At 29.5% G+C, this 18,091-nt stretch overlaps 1 protein-coding gene across 4 annotated transcripts in view; it reads right to left on the bottom strand.

The window, feature by feature from the left end:
- The window catches only part of LOC103572843 (heterogeneous nuclear ribonucleoprotein A3 homolog 2), a 37,466-nt gene that overhangs the window by 1,944 nt on the left and 17,431 nt on the right, over positions 1-18,091 (bottom strand). For 3 of the 4 annotated variants that reach the window (XM_008551629.2, XM_014444753.2, XM_014444757.2), the window contains exons 6-8: positions 13,423-13,557; positions 13,303-13,362; positions 12,542-12,780 (exon numbers count right to left, since the gene is read on the bottom strand). In XM_008551629.2, the coding sequence (XP_008549851.1) occupies positions 12,741-12,780; positions 13,303-13,362; positions 13,423-13,557 (235 nt within the window). In that variant the 3' untranslated portion in view covers positions 12,542-12,740. Of the gene's footprint in view, positions 1-12,541; positions 12,781-13,302; positions 13,363-13,422; positions 13,558-18,091 lie in introns of those variants that run through there. The other variant, XM_014444756.2, reaches the window with a different exon arrangement.

Below are 18,091 nucleotides of genomic sequence, written 5' to 3'. Positions count from 1 at the left end.
GAGAACGAGTGATTGTTAAATAAATAATATCAGAATAATATTATGGCCATTTATGACGCATGCTTAAAAAAGAAGCTCAATAAATAAGTAAGATGACATAATTTTATGGGAATATTAAAAATTTTCAGATAATAAAATAATAAAACAATCGATTTTAATAAAAAATAAAATAAATTACGGAAAAGAACATTTATTTAATTTGTAATATTGTTAAAAAACATTTAAGGTAAGAATTGATCCATTTAATTATTTTTTATAGATATAAAAATTAAATTGCTATGTAATTTTTTTATTAAATAAAATATTAATATCTTTCAGCAAGAAAATAATAAGTAATTTTTCAAATTTTGAATTTCCTGAACGAGCGCGCGCTCAGCTTTGTCATGCTTCGACCACTTTTGGCATCGAAACAGCTGGTGTATAAAAAATAACGAGTTGACGAGAAAATTAATTAACATATAAATAATTTACAAATTACAGCTCGTAAGAACTTAAATATAGGCTCATTTTATTCATTACTTTTTTTCTTTAAATTTTGTTAAAGTTCTTTTTATCCGTAAATTGTAGTTTGTTAAATATTTACGTAAAATCGGAATGTCGACCATTTTGTTATAACAAAAAAACACATCTGCAATGCACTTTTTGGTTCGATTTTTTCGGTTGTCGTACTTTTAGCATATTTGGAATCGTTCTGTGAAAAAATTAGTCGGCTAGGAATTATGACCAGCAAAAATCTCTATCTCGACTGGGCTATACAGTAAAATTACTATAAAAATGCCGAACTTTTACCGAAAAAATTCTATAGCAAAACTAAAATAATACGATTATTTTATAATAATAAAATCGTTTTTTTTTGGTAATAATACCATATATACCCCGCAATTTTGCCAGATTTATGCTAATATAAATTGTTTCGGCATTTCCACATCGTCGAGGGTAATAGTTCAATAATAATAAAATTCAAAACTTTCGTGTCGAAAGTTTTGATAATGTATTTGATGCTTGAAATAAGCCTACGTCACTATAACTTAAATTTTGTGAATTTATGTATAAAAAATTGGATCTACGTATTATTATTAGCAGCTTCTGAGTATTGCTCATTTTTAATTTCAAGCGTAGGGTTTTTTTTACTGTATCTATTGATAAATGATATTTCTCAGAGACAGGTAACAAATTTTAACGAATTATAATAAAAATGTTACTTAACTATTTTTTATAGGACTTATTCCCTGTTTAGAAAATCTCATGGAATCCAATGGATTCTCATAAATTCCCGTAAAGATTTTATAAGAATGAATGAGTTTATGAAAAGTGCTACAGTTTCATATAGGGCCTTACACATCCCCTTTCCAATTTGAAATACATTAAAAAAATTTGTTTTTTCTATTTTGTAAATAATTATGTCAAAAAAATTTTTTTTCCGATTTTTAATTTCAGCAATGTCGTAGGAACTTGAATTCTCTCCAAAAAAGGTCTCTTGTGTCATACGCTTAAAGTTAATAGAAAAAAACTTATGGGAGTTGCAACTTAAGAGGAAAAAGTCAAATTTTTATGATGAAAAACTTTTTGTTTTTTATTTGTTAACTAGCGGGACTTTTTCTATTATTTTACCATTTAAGTTTTTATAGAGAATTGAATTATCTATGAAAATGGTCCTTAGAGTCGTTTTAATAGAGCTCATAGAAAGAAAGTTACAGAGTTGAGCTCTGAAGTTAAGAAAAATTTAAGTATTTAGAAAAAATTTTGTAGTCTAATATTACTTAGAAGGATTTTAAACCTCAAGAACATGAATACAAGAAACCTTAATTATCGATTTCCATTACAATAGAATTTCGTAGAATTAAAGAAAAAATTAAAAAAAAATTTCTTTTTCCATCCTAAAAATTCGACATTTGCCCCCTAAGTTTCAACCTCCATAACTTTTTTCCTATAAACTTAAAGCCTATGACACAAGAGACTTTTTTTTGTCGAGAATTTAATTTCCCACAAGATTGCAGAATTCAAAAATCGGAAAAAAAATTTTTTGATATAGTTATTTACAAAATGGAAAAAACAAATTGTTTTCACTATATTTTAAATGGGAAAGGGGACCCCCCGAGCGCAAGCTCAATTTTTGAGATATTGAGCTAAAATTTTAGGAGACTTCTTTAACTTCCAAGTAAGAAAATTAAAAATTTTCAAAAATTCAAGAAGTTATTGGTTTTACTCCGATTTTCGAAAACCGAATTTTTATCAGATTTTGACGTTTTGAGGTTCTAAGAAGCTATCCTGATTAGTTCCACGATGATGTCCGAGTGTATGTATATGTGTACGTACGTACGTACATATGTATGTAAATATCTATAACTTTTGAACGGATGAACTGATTTTGATCGATAAGGTGTCTTTCGACGCGGTTTCTTAATATCTAGAAGCGGTAATAAATTGAGCTTGATCGGTCAAGTGTGTTCGAAGATATTCCAAAAATAACATTTTTTCAAAAATGTCTTTTTTTGATAAATTGTAATGTGCTCAATGGATCAATTCCAAAATCTAATCAGCTCTAAAACTTTATAAGCCACGTCGAATGCCACCTCAACCATTAAAATCAGTTCATTCGTTCAAGAGAAACCGTTGTCGAAAGAATTAAAAAAAAAATTTTCTTTAATATTTTTGAAATTTCTTAAAAACGATTACACGGCGAGAAAAATTTTGTCATTTTAGTGATTTAAAGTATAGTCAAACAGTTAATTGTGAAAATAGCTATTCATTTGTTAATTATTGCAATACGTATAGTTAATTCAACAACATCCTTATTTATTTTAATGATCTATAGTATCGTTAAATAAACTATTTAATGTTTGTCCTCCAATGAGAATTCATTTTTTTATTTGAGCCATACTCCGAAAAGTTGCCATCGAGATTCAGTTATTTTGACAAAATAGGTTATCGTTTTGTCATTATAAGTATTTGTATCGTTTTATTGACGATACGATGGATCGTAACAGCGTTGACTACGATCGTGGTACTTGCGCAGTCAAGCAAATTTCAAACTAACCATCAAAAAGCATTTGTGAGCGTTGTGTCACATACTTCTTATTTGTAATTAATGAGCTTTTCTGAAATTTTAATTGAGATAATCTAATTAAAATAGATGTGTATCTATTTTATAATCATAATAGTTTTTACGGACTGATTTTGATAATTATTTTCCAATGTAAAAAAATTTTATTGCTTCCATATAATTTTTTTTTGCTTTGTTATAATGGATAGATTTATTTCAAACGCGGATGGAGATTTTCAGTTTAAAAACATGTCTTATTATTTGTTTTTTAACCAATAAAATTATTTGTTAAAATTTTTTTTTTTAAATTATTGTAAGTAACTAATTAATCAACACAAGTCAATAAGCCTGATTATTGAAACATATCATATTATGAAATGGTTAATGAAGATGTAGTCTTAACTTGACATCTTTCAATTTACATTTATTTTTTTTATCCAAAACTATTTGCAAGATTGTCTTATTAGCGTTTCTTCGGATACCTATAATGACAATAGTATTGCTATTTTGACGTTACGCTGCGACGATACGTGGATCGTCGAAATGACTATACAGAATATCGTAAAAAAAGTTGACTATAGATAGTATAGCTGTAGTAACGAAATGTTCAGTTGTTTTGACGAGATTTTTCTTGCCGTGTAGATACATCAATTTCAAAATTTGTTCAGCTCTTGAACTCAATAAAACGCGTCGATTGTTACCTCAACCGTCTCGAATTTTCAAAAACACCGCTCTTTTTATGGTTCATTGATCATAACTTTCGTAATAATGGTCGAAATTCAATGATTTTTTTTCAAAATTTTTGTTCTTAGATCGCCTTTACAGGAAGCAATACAAAACAAATATTCGAAATATTTTGATCGCGGTTTTTGTTTTTAAGTTTTCAATCGTTTTTTTAAAACTGTGTGTATCCTTCGACTTTCTTGAAAATTTTCTATCTTAAATTTTTATTCATGCTGAAACTTCTAAGCCCGGTCCGGTAGTGGGCCTTCCATAATTGCTATTTTTTTTTCGATTTTTGAAAACTGAAAAAATGTTTTCGCTATAAATTATCTTCTGTAACGATTTTCGACACTGAACACTCATTTTTCTTACATATTATTAATTGATATCGATATTTTATTGTACTAAGTAAAAATTTAAAAGCAGTAAGTAAAAGTTTATGCTATTTATGCACAGTTATAATAAATATTTTTATTTATTGAGAAGCAATTATTTCAAATTGAAAAGGGGATGTGTAAGGCCCTATATGTAACTGTAGCACTTTTCATAGAATTCATTCATTCTTATAAAATCTTTGTGGGAATTAAAAATTTCAGAATGGATAGAATTTTAAGATAGAAAATTTTCAAGAAAATCGAAGGATACACACAGTTTTAAAAACACGATTGAAAACTTAAAATCAAAAACCGCGATCAAAACATTTCGAATTTTTGTTTTGTACTTTTTCCTGTAAAGGCCACCTAAAAACAAAAATTTTGAAAAAAATCATCAAATTTCGACCATTATTACGAAAGTTATGATCAAAGAACCATAAATAGAGTGGTTTTTTTAAAAATTCGATAATTATTGAACCATTGATTAAAAAAATCTCAAAATTTACCCGGAATTCTCTTATGAGGGATACTAAAAAATACCAGAAAATTAAGAAAATCTAAAAAAACAATTTGGAAATCATCCGATTTGGCGTGTAATACCCTATATATAAATACATAAGTATACTAGCAATATTAAAATCGCGGATTATGAATCTTGAATTGAAAAACTAACATTCAAAAATTAGTTCAACCCTCGTAAAAATGAACAAGGGTCGCCTTCGTTTTAACCTAAGAGCAAGCTAGCGAAAAATCAGAGCAGTAGTGAAAATTTTCGAAAAATCTACCTTCTATTCTGCCTGCCAGATGGCATTATTGTATTTTAGTTTGTACCCATTTTTAGCCGAGTGCAGATTACTCTACTTCTATTTGTAATTATAGAAATATAAATATATTGATATAATATATATAAATATGATGTACAATCCCACTTTGTAATAAGACCAAATGAGACAGTAAGGGGAAAAATTCTTGGAATCCGGGTCCCCTAACTATCATGCTTGACAGCATTTAGCGTCCGAACATTGCTATAAGACTATCAAAGTTGTGTTTTGTAAAAGAGATTTGTTGTATTTTGAACGTACTTTAAAGTAGTTGTTCCGAGGTTATCACGTTTGAAAGTATAGCTTACTAGATTTAAAAACAAAATGAATAAAGCGGATACACGGAAAAAAACAATTTTGTAGTGGCAACTCTCTGGGATAGTACTGAGTACTTTCGGTAAAAAAAAAAAAAACAAATTTCAGAAAGTACTGTATTTTATCTAGACTGTATCTACTACTCTCTAGATAGTACTGAGTACTATCCCAGACAGAAACCACCAATATATCACATAGTACATTCTTAGATAGTAGTCAGTGGCATCTGTAAAGTAATGAGTACTTCGTCAGAAAGTATAGGCGCGTTTCCAAGATATTGCAAGATAAAATGAAATTGAACATACCCTGTGGTATTTTTCGGACTTTTGTCTGAAAAACTCAGTTCTAGAGTTCTAAAAACTTTTTCAGAGTTCTAAAGACTTTTTCAGACAAAAGTACGAAAAATTTCCACCAGAGTATACACTGAAAAAAAAAATTTGCTATCTTAACAAAAGTCAGGATTATGCCTTTATTAGTTAACAAATCCATCTTGGTCAATGCAACGAAGTAAACTTTGTTGTAGTAAGTAAAGTCAAGTTGCCGTTGTAACAAATGGCTTGCGTTGAGTTAAATATTAAAAAAGGTTTTATGAACATTTAATATTTCTGGTTACCTAGTTATTTATTTATTTAAGAAGTTAAAAGGAAGTTATAAAATTATAATTTATTGAATGTGTAGTTATCAAGTTTAATTACAATTACAATTTAAAATGAACAATGAAAGAATATTTAATTTGCTGAGAAGTTGGAGATTAAGTGACGGATCAATTAATAAGAAATTCCTAAGATAAGAAAAATTTCTTGACTCAAGCAAATTTTACTTCACCTAAGATATTATCGCTTTTCAATATAATCTCTTGAGTCAAGAAAATCACATCTTCAAGGCACCCACCGTTAGCTATACTTGAATATATTGGTATATTTTTCAAAATAAATAGCGTTTAATATTCTAGCCATAATTTAAAAACACAATTTATGTCAAAAATTAAAAACTCGCGATAAATCCTTAATGATATTGTTCACCTAATTAACCTTCACGCACTCTCGCTATGAGATTTTCTCTCACACTCATATGCTATATAAATTTTCTTAAAAATTTCAAATGTAATGGATGCTTGATATTTTTTCTATCACTCTAAAATTCAATGCTCTATTAGATTACAACACTATTATTTAATTATTCTTGTATAATATTTAAAAAAAAATATTCATTGTTGCTCTGTGGGATTTTTTCTCATCACTATAGTAAGATAAGATGTAAGAATTTCGGAATCGAGTATGGTCGGCTCGATTCGGATGGTTTCGTGAACAATTTGTTTATATACGAAAAACTGTCATTCTAACCTTAATTTCCGATCTATCAACGTGTAAAAATAAATTACCGAGTTTAAAATTTAATGTTTTAGTGTTAATCAATAATTATTTATATCTGTAATTGGTCATACTCTAAGATTATTTGTTGTTTTTAAATTTAAAAAATGTGAAGTATTAGCCATTTAGATTTCAAAGTTTCAACATAAGTTTATGATTATCAGAACTAATTTGATATAAGTAAATAGATAAAAAATATTTTTCTTAGAAGTAATATCTTTTATTTATAAGAAAAATGAATAAATAAATAAATAATTGCTCGAAATGTTAAAAAATTACTCGTATTTAAATATGAAAATCTAATTAAAGTTACGTTTCATATGAAAGTTGTTGTTATGTTCTTTAATATATTTATTATTTCAATATTTTAAAAATATTTTTCATTATTAACAAACATGATAACGCATAATTTAGTCTAAAAAAAGTTAATTTGTTTTACAATTAAAATCTTTTAGATTTGAAAATATTTAAAATAAAGTAAATTTACGCACGCGCGCGTTTGCGCAGAAGGTGTGATAATTTTTCTCATCCCGAGAGCAATGATAGTGGCGCGTTTCACAAGAGTGATGAAGGGTTAAAGCACAAAATTCTATACGTATTCGAAAAATTTTTCCTCAACACATATCATTTGTTACAACAGCAACTTCATTTTACTTACCACAACAAATGTCACTTCATTGCGTTAACCAAGATAGTTTTATTATCATAACAAATAGCTGCGTAACCCTGACTTTTGTGTTGATAGCAAATTTTTTTTTTTCAGTGTAAGTATACATATATGCTCAATTTTAATTCGATATACTTTTTAATAGTATTTCTATTAATTACAAGTTTTGTAATTCAGATTTGTAACGGGGTAAAATTCAAATATTCAAAATTAAATCAACGATTTCCCGCGGCTGGTCAATTATCCTAAGTACCCCATACGCGTTACTATTATATTTTATCGACTTGTCGTCGGGCACGCTAATTTAAGGGGCTTGTCCTCAAGACCCAATTAAAAAATAAATAGGATTAATTTTCCGATAATTGCCGAGAGGGCGTGATGTAATTAGTAATAAAGGCACGAGAGTGACTAGTGCGGATAGAATCGGACCAGCCGTCGAAGAGAACAATTGACGCCGTACGTATCAATTTAAGGTAATTATCTAAGCTTGGGAGAGGTTATGTGGAACCTTTCAGAAGGTAAATTTCTTACAATTAAATTAATCTTGTATCCGGCAGGAAGCCGATACAACCCAAACATATAATTGATTTGTACTGTAATTCCACAGATTAGATCAAGTATAAATTGAAATTAGGAGAAAAGAAGGTGGAGACCAGACCAAAGACCAGGAAATCGGCAGGGTATTGGGCTACGATAAAAGTCGACGAGAGGTAATTAAATTCTCGGCTAAAAGCCAGAATTTATTAGTTATTATAATAAAACTGTAAATTTAATTAACCTAATCGTGGGGCAATCGCCATTTCCGGTCTAACAATCAAATAATTTCTCGGCAAGAAAGCCAAAATTTATCTGGTCTAAATTAATGAACAATCACGTACTCGGTGAAGAAATTTCTCGGCAAGAAAGCTAGAAATTTAAATAGTTGACGAACAATTAAAACAGCTCGGTTAATTCATTTCTAGGCAGAGAAGCTAGAAATTTTTAAATTAATTAAAAATTAATTTGTCGGCAAATAGCCAAAAACTAAAACTATATTATCGTACTATTAATTTTAAGACTGATAAATTAAGAAAAGTTAATAAGATAAAAGTAAATGAAGTGAATTTAGTGACTAAGTGCATAAATTAATTAAACTAATAACAATTGAATAAATTGAGGTCGGCTCTAAAGTTATTAAATATCGAGAGTTGAAAAATAAATTTTAATTCTGCTCGAGTCAGCGTAAAGGCGATGCGTACACGAGCTAGAGAGAGATAGGAATAGACGCGCGAGTAACTAGCGTCGCTTTCAGCATCAACGAAAATTTTTTTCTCACCTAAAGTTAATGCTCGAAAGATTCAGAATTAAAAATTTATCGTGTCGGAAATATTAGGAAAAGAACAAGAATTGTATCAATCTAGTCAATCTAACAGATTTATAATTAAATTGTATCTGTGTGTGTGAGTTTAGTCCTGTGGACAATTAATTAATTAAAGTGTGTGTGTGTGTGTGAAGAATAATTTTGGTAGAATTAAATTTTAAATAAGTCCAGAGAACAGTTAATTATATAATGATCCAGGGGATCAGGCCGGTGGCCAATTAATTACAAAAGTCCAGGGGACTTATTAGTTTTGAGGAATAAAAGTCCGGTGGACAGTTTTTTAAATTAAATTAATTATAAGTAAAATAAAAGCCCGGTGGGCATAATTGTTAAATGAGAATTAAAATTTGGTAATTATATTAATTAAAATTTTGTGTCAAATAAATTTAATCCCTCATCTTTCCTCGCTCTCGTATATTTTAACGACCCTTATTTTTAAAATTAGCATCTCCAGTTCTAGAAAACCGAGTATTATCTTCCAGGGGCGCCCTTATTAAAATCAATTAATAAAAGGGCCAAAACTTAGCAAGGTTGAGATGTACTTTGTTATAGATTAAAAAATTGTCAAGTTTACAATCTTTCTTTTTTGAAAAGAAAATTTACTTGTAGAAATTGAGAAAATAAAAAAAAATAGCTGAATAAATCTTTAAAAAATAAAACAATAAAAAATGATTTGGGTTACAAAAAAAAACTGCACTTATTTAGTTAATTAATACCTTTTTATAAAATTCAACGTTAAAAAAATTTTTTTGACACAATTAGTTTTTAATTGTTTATTGGTATTATTAGCTATTACGACTTCATTCCTTATATAAAAGTTAATTGATTTTGATCCGGCTTAATTTGATTAACTAATGAAGTTCGAAGTGGTAACTCACTTTTACTATCTTAGATATTCGTGAAAACTATTCGTAAAAGGACTGGTTATGATCTCAGAAAGTATACAGTCCTGTCTTGCGCAGTAACAACTGTCATCTACAGATCGACACCCGTGCCATCTACAGATAGTATTTTGTAATATCTTGGAAACGTGCCTATACTTTCTGGCAAAGTACTCGTTACTTTACAGATGCCACTGGCTACTATCTAAGAGTGTACTATATGAGAAATTGGTGGTTTTTGTCTAGGATAGTACTTAGTACTTTCTGAAATTTGTTTTTCTACAGAAAGTGCTCAATACTATCCCAGAGTGTTCTACTGTTCAAGCGCTAATTAATAAACTTTTATTTTTAATTTATTTTTAAATTTAATTTAAACATACGATTTTCAGTGCTAGATTTAAATTCATAAATTTATTGCCCATCGTTAAATAATCCCTTGAAAATTTTACTCTTAAATATTTTAATTATATTTCTAAATGTTTAATTTTATTCTTAAGAATTCTTTGTTTTCTAACACCTTGCTAGCAGATGTTCAAGGCAGTAAAATCTTTCACAAGCCTTAAGTTTATTTTATATATTCATTTGTTCTTAAATATTTGTTTGTGAGTTACAAAGTATTTTATCCTAAGCCTCTCGTCGATTCTTTTCTTTATAAAAAGTATTTTAGTTATTTGAAAATATTGTACTCGTATTTTTAAGCTCACTCTCTTAATTTTATTGCCTATTGTTCTCTAAAAACCTACCATACTTGGCGACCCTGAGTTCGGCATTTTCCATTCCCAAATTTCCTACGTCTAGTGACGTCATTCCCTTTCTCTTTCGTCCTGCTTACGCTACACCCACGCTCATGCCCATTTTCTGTAATGCCCCTTATCCCTTCTCTTCCTTCCGCATTACCAATCACTTCCGAACTTTTCGTTACTACCGCTAAAATGTACACCCTTTTTCCCACTCTTTGCTCTTATGAAATTTGTACCTAGATTTTTAAGTTAGTAATTTTAAGACAGATATACATCGATTTTTGTACGAGACAGCTCGGTCTCCATGCATTAAATAAAATTCAACTTAAGTTTTACTGCAAAACTTTTTACTTTTTTGAAATTAATATTATTATAATTTTTGACGATATTCTCACGGCAAAACAATCGTGCGACAAAACAACTACTATATTGTTTTTTCCGTATTGTTGAACGCCGCTCGTTGAAAACTCTTGCAATAGTACAGTCATGTTGCTCTCACATACATCCAAGTAGTATCAGTACGTACTCTAGGAGCTCGAAAACATTATTGGCAATACATTTTTGAGCTCTCCGAATCAATGTAGCAATTGACACGTTTTATTGAGATCTAGAGCTGCCTAGGTTTAGGAACAAATTTATCGATTACGATCGTTGAGGTGGCAATCGACGCGCTTTATTGTGTTTCAGAGCTGAGTAGATTTTTAAATTGATCGATTGAGTCATTTCTGAAAAATTTAAAAAAAACGAAAAAAAAAAAAATTTCTTTAGTATCTTAGAGTCTATCTTATTGATCGATCAGAAATTTTCAGGAAAGTTGACGGTCAACAAACTCTTTTGATTGCCGCAAGAACCATATCAATCGGTTAATTCATTAAGAAATTATGGAGACTTTACATCCATACTCCCCCCCCCCCCACACACACACATATGCATACAGATAATCAGACATCATCCTGAAAATAATTAGAAGAGCTTCCTAGAACCTCGAAACATTGACATCTGATGAAAATTTGATTTACGAAAATCGGGGTGAAAACAATAACTTTCCGAACATTTACAATTTTCTTAGCGGGAAGTTAAAAACTCAGAACTTCTAGACCGAATTAAAAAAAATTGATTTTTAAAATTAAATTATTTTAAAATACTTGGCATGTGATATAAAATAATTTTCATGAATGTTAAATATTTATTCAATGATACCAAACAAACAAAAAAATTATTTTTTAATGTTAACTTATATTAATGATGACTTTCATAATAGCTTTAGAATCCTAAAAAATTATGATACCGAAAGTAGCAGACATCCGACAAATTTATTCTTTTTAAAAGCTATTAACTTGTAAGTCGAAAAAAAATTATTAAAATATGCACAAAAATTTCTTTTATCCAAAATTTGTGACTGTCAACAATAAAAAACTGTATGTATATTAAACTCACACTACATAAAGATTACTACCTATACGTTTAATCTATAGACTATTCAATATAAATGTTTGCAGCGTCGCCATAATTATTATACTCATCAATGTGATTATATTAGTTTCTATCTGTATATTAAAAACTAGAATGTATTGGATACAGTCTCTTAAAAAAATAAAATATTCTGGCATTGAGTACACTCATGAGATATATAATATCTCTAACTTTTTTGTAGTTACGATTACGCTATACTTTTGGCTACGAATGTCGCGGGTGAACTATCTTAACATGATAAATTAATAAATCTGTATGTTATATAATGTTCCTTGAAAATTTTTAATATTTTCACAAATACACACATTTTTCAAACAGACTGATCTTTACTACCAATTTCTAGGTCTCTTCAACTTATCTCGATTTTCTTTCAAACATCCCCGAAGACCAAAATAAAACTGAGAGTACACCGTAATTGATCGTAAAGATTATAACGAATCTAAATTATGTTCACATCAATTTTGTGTTGTTAGTGTTTTTTATAATATTTTTAAATGCTTTCTAATTAAAACTGATAGTTTGACTGTTTTTTTTTAATTATGACAAATTGTTCAAAAACAATAAAGTATTAAATTCAAGAAAATAGAACACAATTTAACAAAATGTAAAACAAGAATAAATAATAGACGCTTAATGCATTACTATAAATTATGATTTTTTTACATCATTCAATTTATTTATTTCTTCTTATAAATTTTCAGTATTTCAACGCTACTCTAATATAATTCATAGTTTTATAATTTAATGTTCAGGGTAAATAAGTAAATACGGTGATTATCGACATTTTTTATTATGTTATCATTCGCAAAATGATTTTTTTAATAAAGTAAAAGCTTGAACATAATTGATATAGAATTTTTTCAGTATTTTCATTTTTCACTTATCGCGCACGGTGGTCACACTTTTCTGACGGCGCACCATTAGGATTTATTTTGTGTGCCATAGTGTGCAGTTTTTATTGAGGGTACACGTTTTAGTACCTTGGTGGCATTGAATCTGCCGGACCTGGGAAGCTAAAATGTTAAAAAGTGAGAATATATCGCCGCTTTATTCGTTGAGAGAGTGATATAGATCTCACAATGGATACAATTAACTTCAAGTATAAGATGTAACGTTTAGATTATAGAAAGTCAATAATAAAAATATCATACAGGTACCAATTTAACAGATTTTATTTTCAGTTTTTAACGCAAACCTGTGATTTCTCTTGTGAAACTTGATTAATTTTTAGTATTAATTTAAATAAACTAAATCATTCATTATATTTATTCTCATTAATGTCGCACAAAATTGGGATAACGCATTACGCACTCAGATAACGTTAATGATGCACGTCGCACGCTACGGTTCTAAACGCATATTTTTAAACTTATTTAAAAAAAAAAAATTATATTAGATAACTTTTTAGACGTTACACCTTATGCTTTCTGTAAATACTTTTTAGCATAGTTCGCCGTTTGAGTGAGATTTGATTTCAATCTAATTCTGATGTGTACCATTAACAACTAATAAATTAAAAATAAATTTCAACCTACCGATTGCCCGTATTGCGAGGAGGACCGTATGAATCTGGTCGATCATATGCTTCCGTATATCTATGTAACACATGAGAATAACTTAAAAAAGTTCAATGAAATGAAAATATAGAAACTTACCCGCCACTGATCGGTGGATATACACCACTAGCCACCGCATTGACTGGTCTTCTACTGAACATATCAGTCTGCGGTCCAGGTCCGGTATTGTAACTAGGGTTTCCAGAAGCATAACTCTGTCCTCCACTTAATGGTCTATAAAACGTCAAAATATGATATAAAAAATAGAGTAAGAATCAGCGATGAAACAAACGTATAATACTATAATTTGACAGATTTATTTTTTGTACAAAATTACAATCATTCATTCGCTCTACAGACCAGTTGTAGAACTTTTTATTACATTAACAAAGGCTGAAAATCTTAAACTCATTATTAAATGTATATTTCTGAGCTTCTCGAGTTTCAGAATACAGTACCCGGGAAAAAATGAATTTGCCTAACCATATATATTTATATATGATTATATATTAAATATATATAATTATATATGATTATATATAAATTTTTATATAAAATATATATAATCATATATGGACTAATGTATTATATGTATGTTTTATGTAAGTCTATATATGATTAGATCTGACTTATATAGGTCTATATATGATTATATATAAGTCTATATATAATTAGATCTGATGACCTGAGTTATCTAGGTCCATACATGATTATATATAAATTTATATGTAATTAGATCTGATTAGACCTGAGTTATCTAGGGCTACATATGATTATATATAAATCTATATATAATTAGATCTGATTAGACCTGAATTATCTAGAGCTATATATGATTATATTTAAATCTATGTATAATCAAATTTAATCAGACCAGAGTTATCTAGGTCCATACATGATTATATATAAATCTATATATGATTATATCTAATCAGATCTAATTTATATAGGACCATATATATAATTAAACGTAAAGCTATGTACATAATTATATCTAATCAAATGTAAATTATAATTTTATTAATAATTGTTGATTTTATGTTCTTTAGTGACTTTAACATAAATATAAGTATCTGAATTTTTTTATTAATTATTACAGATGAAGAGCCAAATTATATTTTATTTTATTTTGCCATTATTATTATTTATAAATCAATACTAAATTAATAATACATTTTGCTTACATTTATCGAAGTAATACATTTATTATAAATTATGTGTAATATTTCCTAAATTTTACATGATATATTTATTAGTATTTTAATAAAGTATACTTTGTTAATGTCATTTTTACCACATAGTTTTCAAAGTATTTGGTTTTTTGCATACACAATTTTCGACTCTTATAAGCTGTGTCATTTTTTTAACATCAGAATACTTGATCAGCACTGTATCATTATTTTCTTTTATAGGAATAACGTGTTCAATAATACTTTTGGTTTTTATGTGATAGAAGACTTTGGTATGTTCAACAGTGAACCGATTTACGATGAAATATAAATTCTCTTGAAATTTAAAAATGTACCTAATTGATCCATTGATAGCAGATTCACCAAGATCTATCTGTACAGTGTGACTATTTGTTTTCGTCATTTTATAAATCTCTGATGTATAGATACCTTATTAGATTAAAAAAATAAAATAATATATACTTGTTTGTACTTAAAGTTTGATAATATTCAAATGAAAAATTCTTTGGTGACTAAATTCAATTGCAATAATTATTATGTAAGTTTGCGTACGATTATTTAAAAAATTTAAAAATAAGTAACACTAAAATTAAAAAATTTTATAGATAGATATGAAATATATTAATAGATATGATGGATATCTCGATAATTTATTTAAAAAATAAATAATTTATGTTTATAAGTACTTACAATTTGATAATATTCTAATGACAAATTCATCGTTTGGTGATAAGTTGACTTGTAATCATCATTATATAAATTTACGTGTAATTTTTTAATAAGTCTATGAATATTTTGTGTTGCTCTATTAAAATAAGATTGTCATTTTTCTTAAAAATTTGATGAATATTGAATAAAAATAAGACATAGTGGAAAAATTATTGATTCTAATTTGTATTAGATTATAAGTCAACTGTAATTATAAGACAACAATAACTTCCAAAATGTATGATTTCATCAAAATTTGACTCCAAATATTTAATTCAATTATACATGAATACATATGATTATATTTAACTGATTAAATAAGGTCAATGATTAGGTCTCATTAAATAATCATTGGCCATATATAATTATATAAACCTTATATATAATCATATATAATTTTATATGATTATATATGATTAGACCTGGCCAATTTTCAGGTCTAATTATATATAAGTTGTTATATATAAATATATATGATTAGGCAAATACTTTAAATAATTATATATGATTAGATCTGGCCAATTTTCAGATCTAATTATATATAAGTGTTTATATATGATTATATACAATTAGGCAAATAGGGTTCTATGGGCGGAGCTGTAAGGCAATTAAAGTTAACAATGACATTAAAAAAAGGGTCAAAGTGAAGAAATTCAAATTTGAAGAAAATCGTAAGTCTATTGTACTTTATTTAATAAAAAGCAATGTAGATTGCAATGTATCAAACCTACATAAAAAATTCAATTTTACTGGACTTTTTTTATGGTATTTCTTAGACGGATTGACGTATCTTAATGTGATATTCGTGTAGTAAGAAGTTGTTTTTTTTTATATTGGACTAGCGATGTGGGTTATTGTACGTTTCTGATAACTGATATGATCCTATTACGGATGATAAATGAACGATAACTTAATTTGAACGAGTTACCGAAATAAAATATTTATATTATTATGTTCATTATATTATTTTATATTATTGTATGTGTGCGTATGAAGATACAATCATATTTTATTTAATTTTGTCAATGGAATTTTTGAATCGAACAGGTGTATTTGATTTGATTAATTAATTCAATCACGATTATAATTTTGTTTATTAATGATACTATTAAATAATAATCGAGAATTGTAAAATACCGATTATAGTTGACGTGTGTGATTAATTTGTATGACGAATGAGACGTGAATCATATGATCAACTGAGTATTGTTTTTAGTTGTTTACTATGTTTTATACTGAGTCAAAAGCCAAGTTTCGGCCAGCTTTATTAACTTCCCGCTAAGAAAATCGACGATTTTCAAAAATTTCGGGAAGTTATTGTTTTCACCCCGATTTTCGAAAATCGAGTTTTCATCAGATGTCGACGTTTTGAGGTCCTAGGAAGCTATTCTGACTATTTTCAGAATGATGTCCGAGTGTGTGTGTGTGTGTGTGTGTGTGTGTGTGTGTGTGTGTGTGTGTGTGTGTGTGTGTGTGTGTGTGTGTGTGTGTGTGTGTGTGTGTGTGTGTGTGTGTGTGTGTGTGTGTGTGTGTGTGTGTGTGTGTGTGTGTGTGTGTGTGTGTGTGTGTGTGTGTGTGTGTGTGTGTGTGTGTGTGTGTGTGTGTGTGTGTGTGTGTGTGTGTGTGTGTGTGTGTGTGTGTGTGTGTGTGTGTGTGTGTGTGTGTGTGTGTGTGTGTGTGTGTGTGTGTGTGTGTGTGTGTGTGTGTGTGTGTGTGTGTGTGTGTGTGTGTGTGTGTGTGTGTGTGTGTGTGTGTGTGTGTGTGTGTGTGTGTGTGTGTGTGTGTGTGTGTGTGTGTGTGTGTGTGTGTGTGTGTGTGTGTGTGTGTGTGTGTGTGTGTGTGTGTGTGTGTGTGTGTGTGTGTGTGTGTGTGTGTGTGTGTGTGTGTGTGTGTGTGTGTGTGTGTGTGTGTGTGTGTGTGTGTGTGTGTGTGTGTGTGTGTGTGTGTGTGTGTGTGTGTGTGTGTGTGTGTGTGTGTGTGTGTGTGTGTGTGTGTGTGTGTGTGTGTGTGTGTGTGTGTGTGTGTGTGTGTGTGTGTGTGTGTGTGTGTGTGTGTGTGTGTGTGTGTGTGTGTGTGTGTGTGTGTGTGTGTGTGTGTGTGTGTGTGTGTGTGTGTGTGTGTGTGTGTGTGTGTGTGTGTGTGTGTGTGTGTGTGTGTGTGTGTGTGTGTGTGTGTGTGTGTGTGTGTGTGTGTGTGTGTGTGTGTGTGTGTGTGTGTGTGTGTGTGTGTGTGTGTGTGTGTGTGTGTGTGTGTGTGTGTGTGTGTGTGTGTGTGTGTGTGTGTGTGTGTGTGTGTGTGTGTGTGTGTGTGTGTGTGTGTGTGTGTGTGTGTGTGTGTGTGTGTGTGTGTGTGTGTGTGTGTGTGTGTGTGTGTGTGTGTGTGCGTGCGTGTGTGTGTGTGTGTGTGTGTGTGTGTGTGTGTGTGTGTGTGTGTGTGTGTGTGTGTGTGTGTGTGTGTGTGTGTGTGTGTGTGTGTGTGTGTGTGTGTGTGTGTGTGTGTGTGTGTGTGTGTGTGTGTGTGTGTGTGTGTGTGTGTGTGTGTGTGTGTGTGTGTGTGTGTGTGTGTGTGTGTGTGTGTGTGTGTGTGTGTGTGTGTGTGTGTGTGTGTGTGTGTGTGTGTGTGTGTGTGTGTGTGTGTGTGTGTGTGTGTGTGTGTGTGTGTGTGTGTGTATGTAAACTCTTTGTAACTTTTGAACTAATGAATCGATTTGGATGGTTGAGAAGGCAATTGAAAGAGCTTGTTGGCCATCAACTTTTCTGAAAATTTCAGATCATTTGATCGAATAGACTCGAAAATATGTGCGAATTACGAAAAAAAAAAAATTTTTTTTTTAGTTTTTTAGTGATTTCTCAGAAACGACTCGAACGATC

Source organism: Microplitis demolitor, chromosome 4 (assembly GCF_026212275.2).
Source record: "Microplitis demolitor isolate Queensland-Clemson2020A chromosome 4, iyMicDemo2.1a, whole genome shotgun sequence".
In the NCBI taxonomy this organism is placed as follows: domain Eukaryota; kingdom Metazoa; phylum Arthropoda; class Insecta; order Hymenoptera; family Braconidae; genus Microplitis; species Microplitis demolitor.
This window is presented reverse-complemented; position numbering and strand designations above follow the sequence as displayed.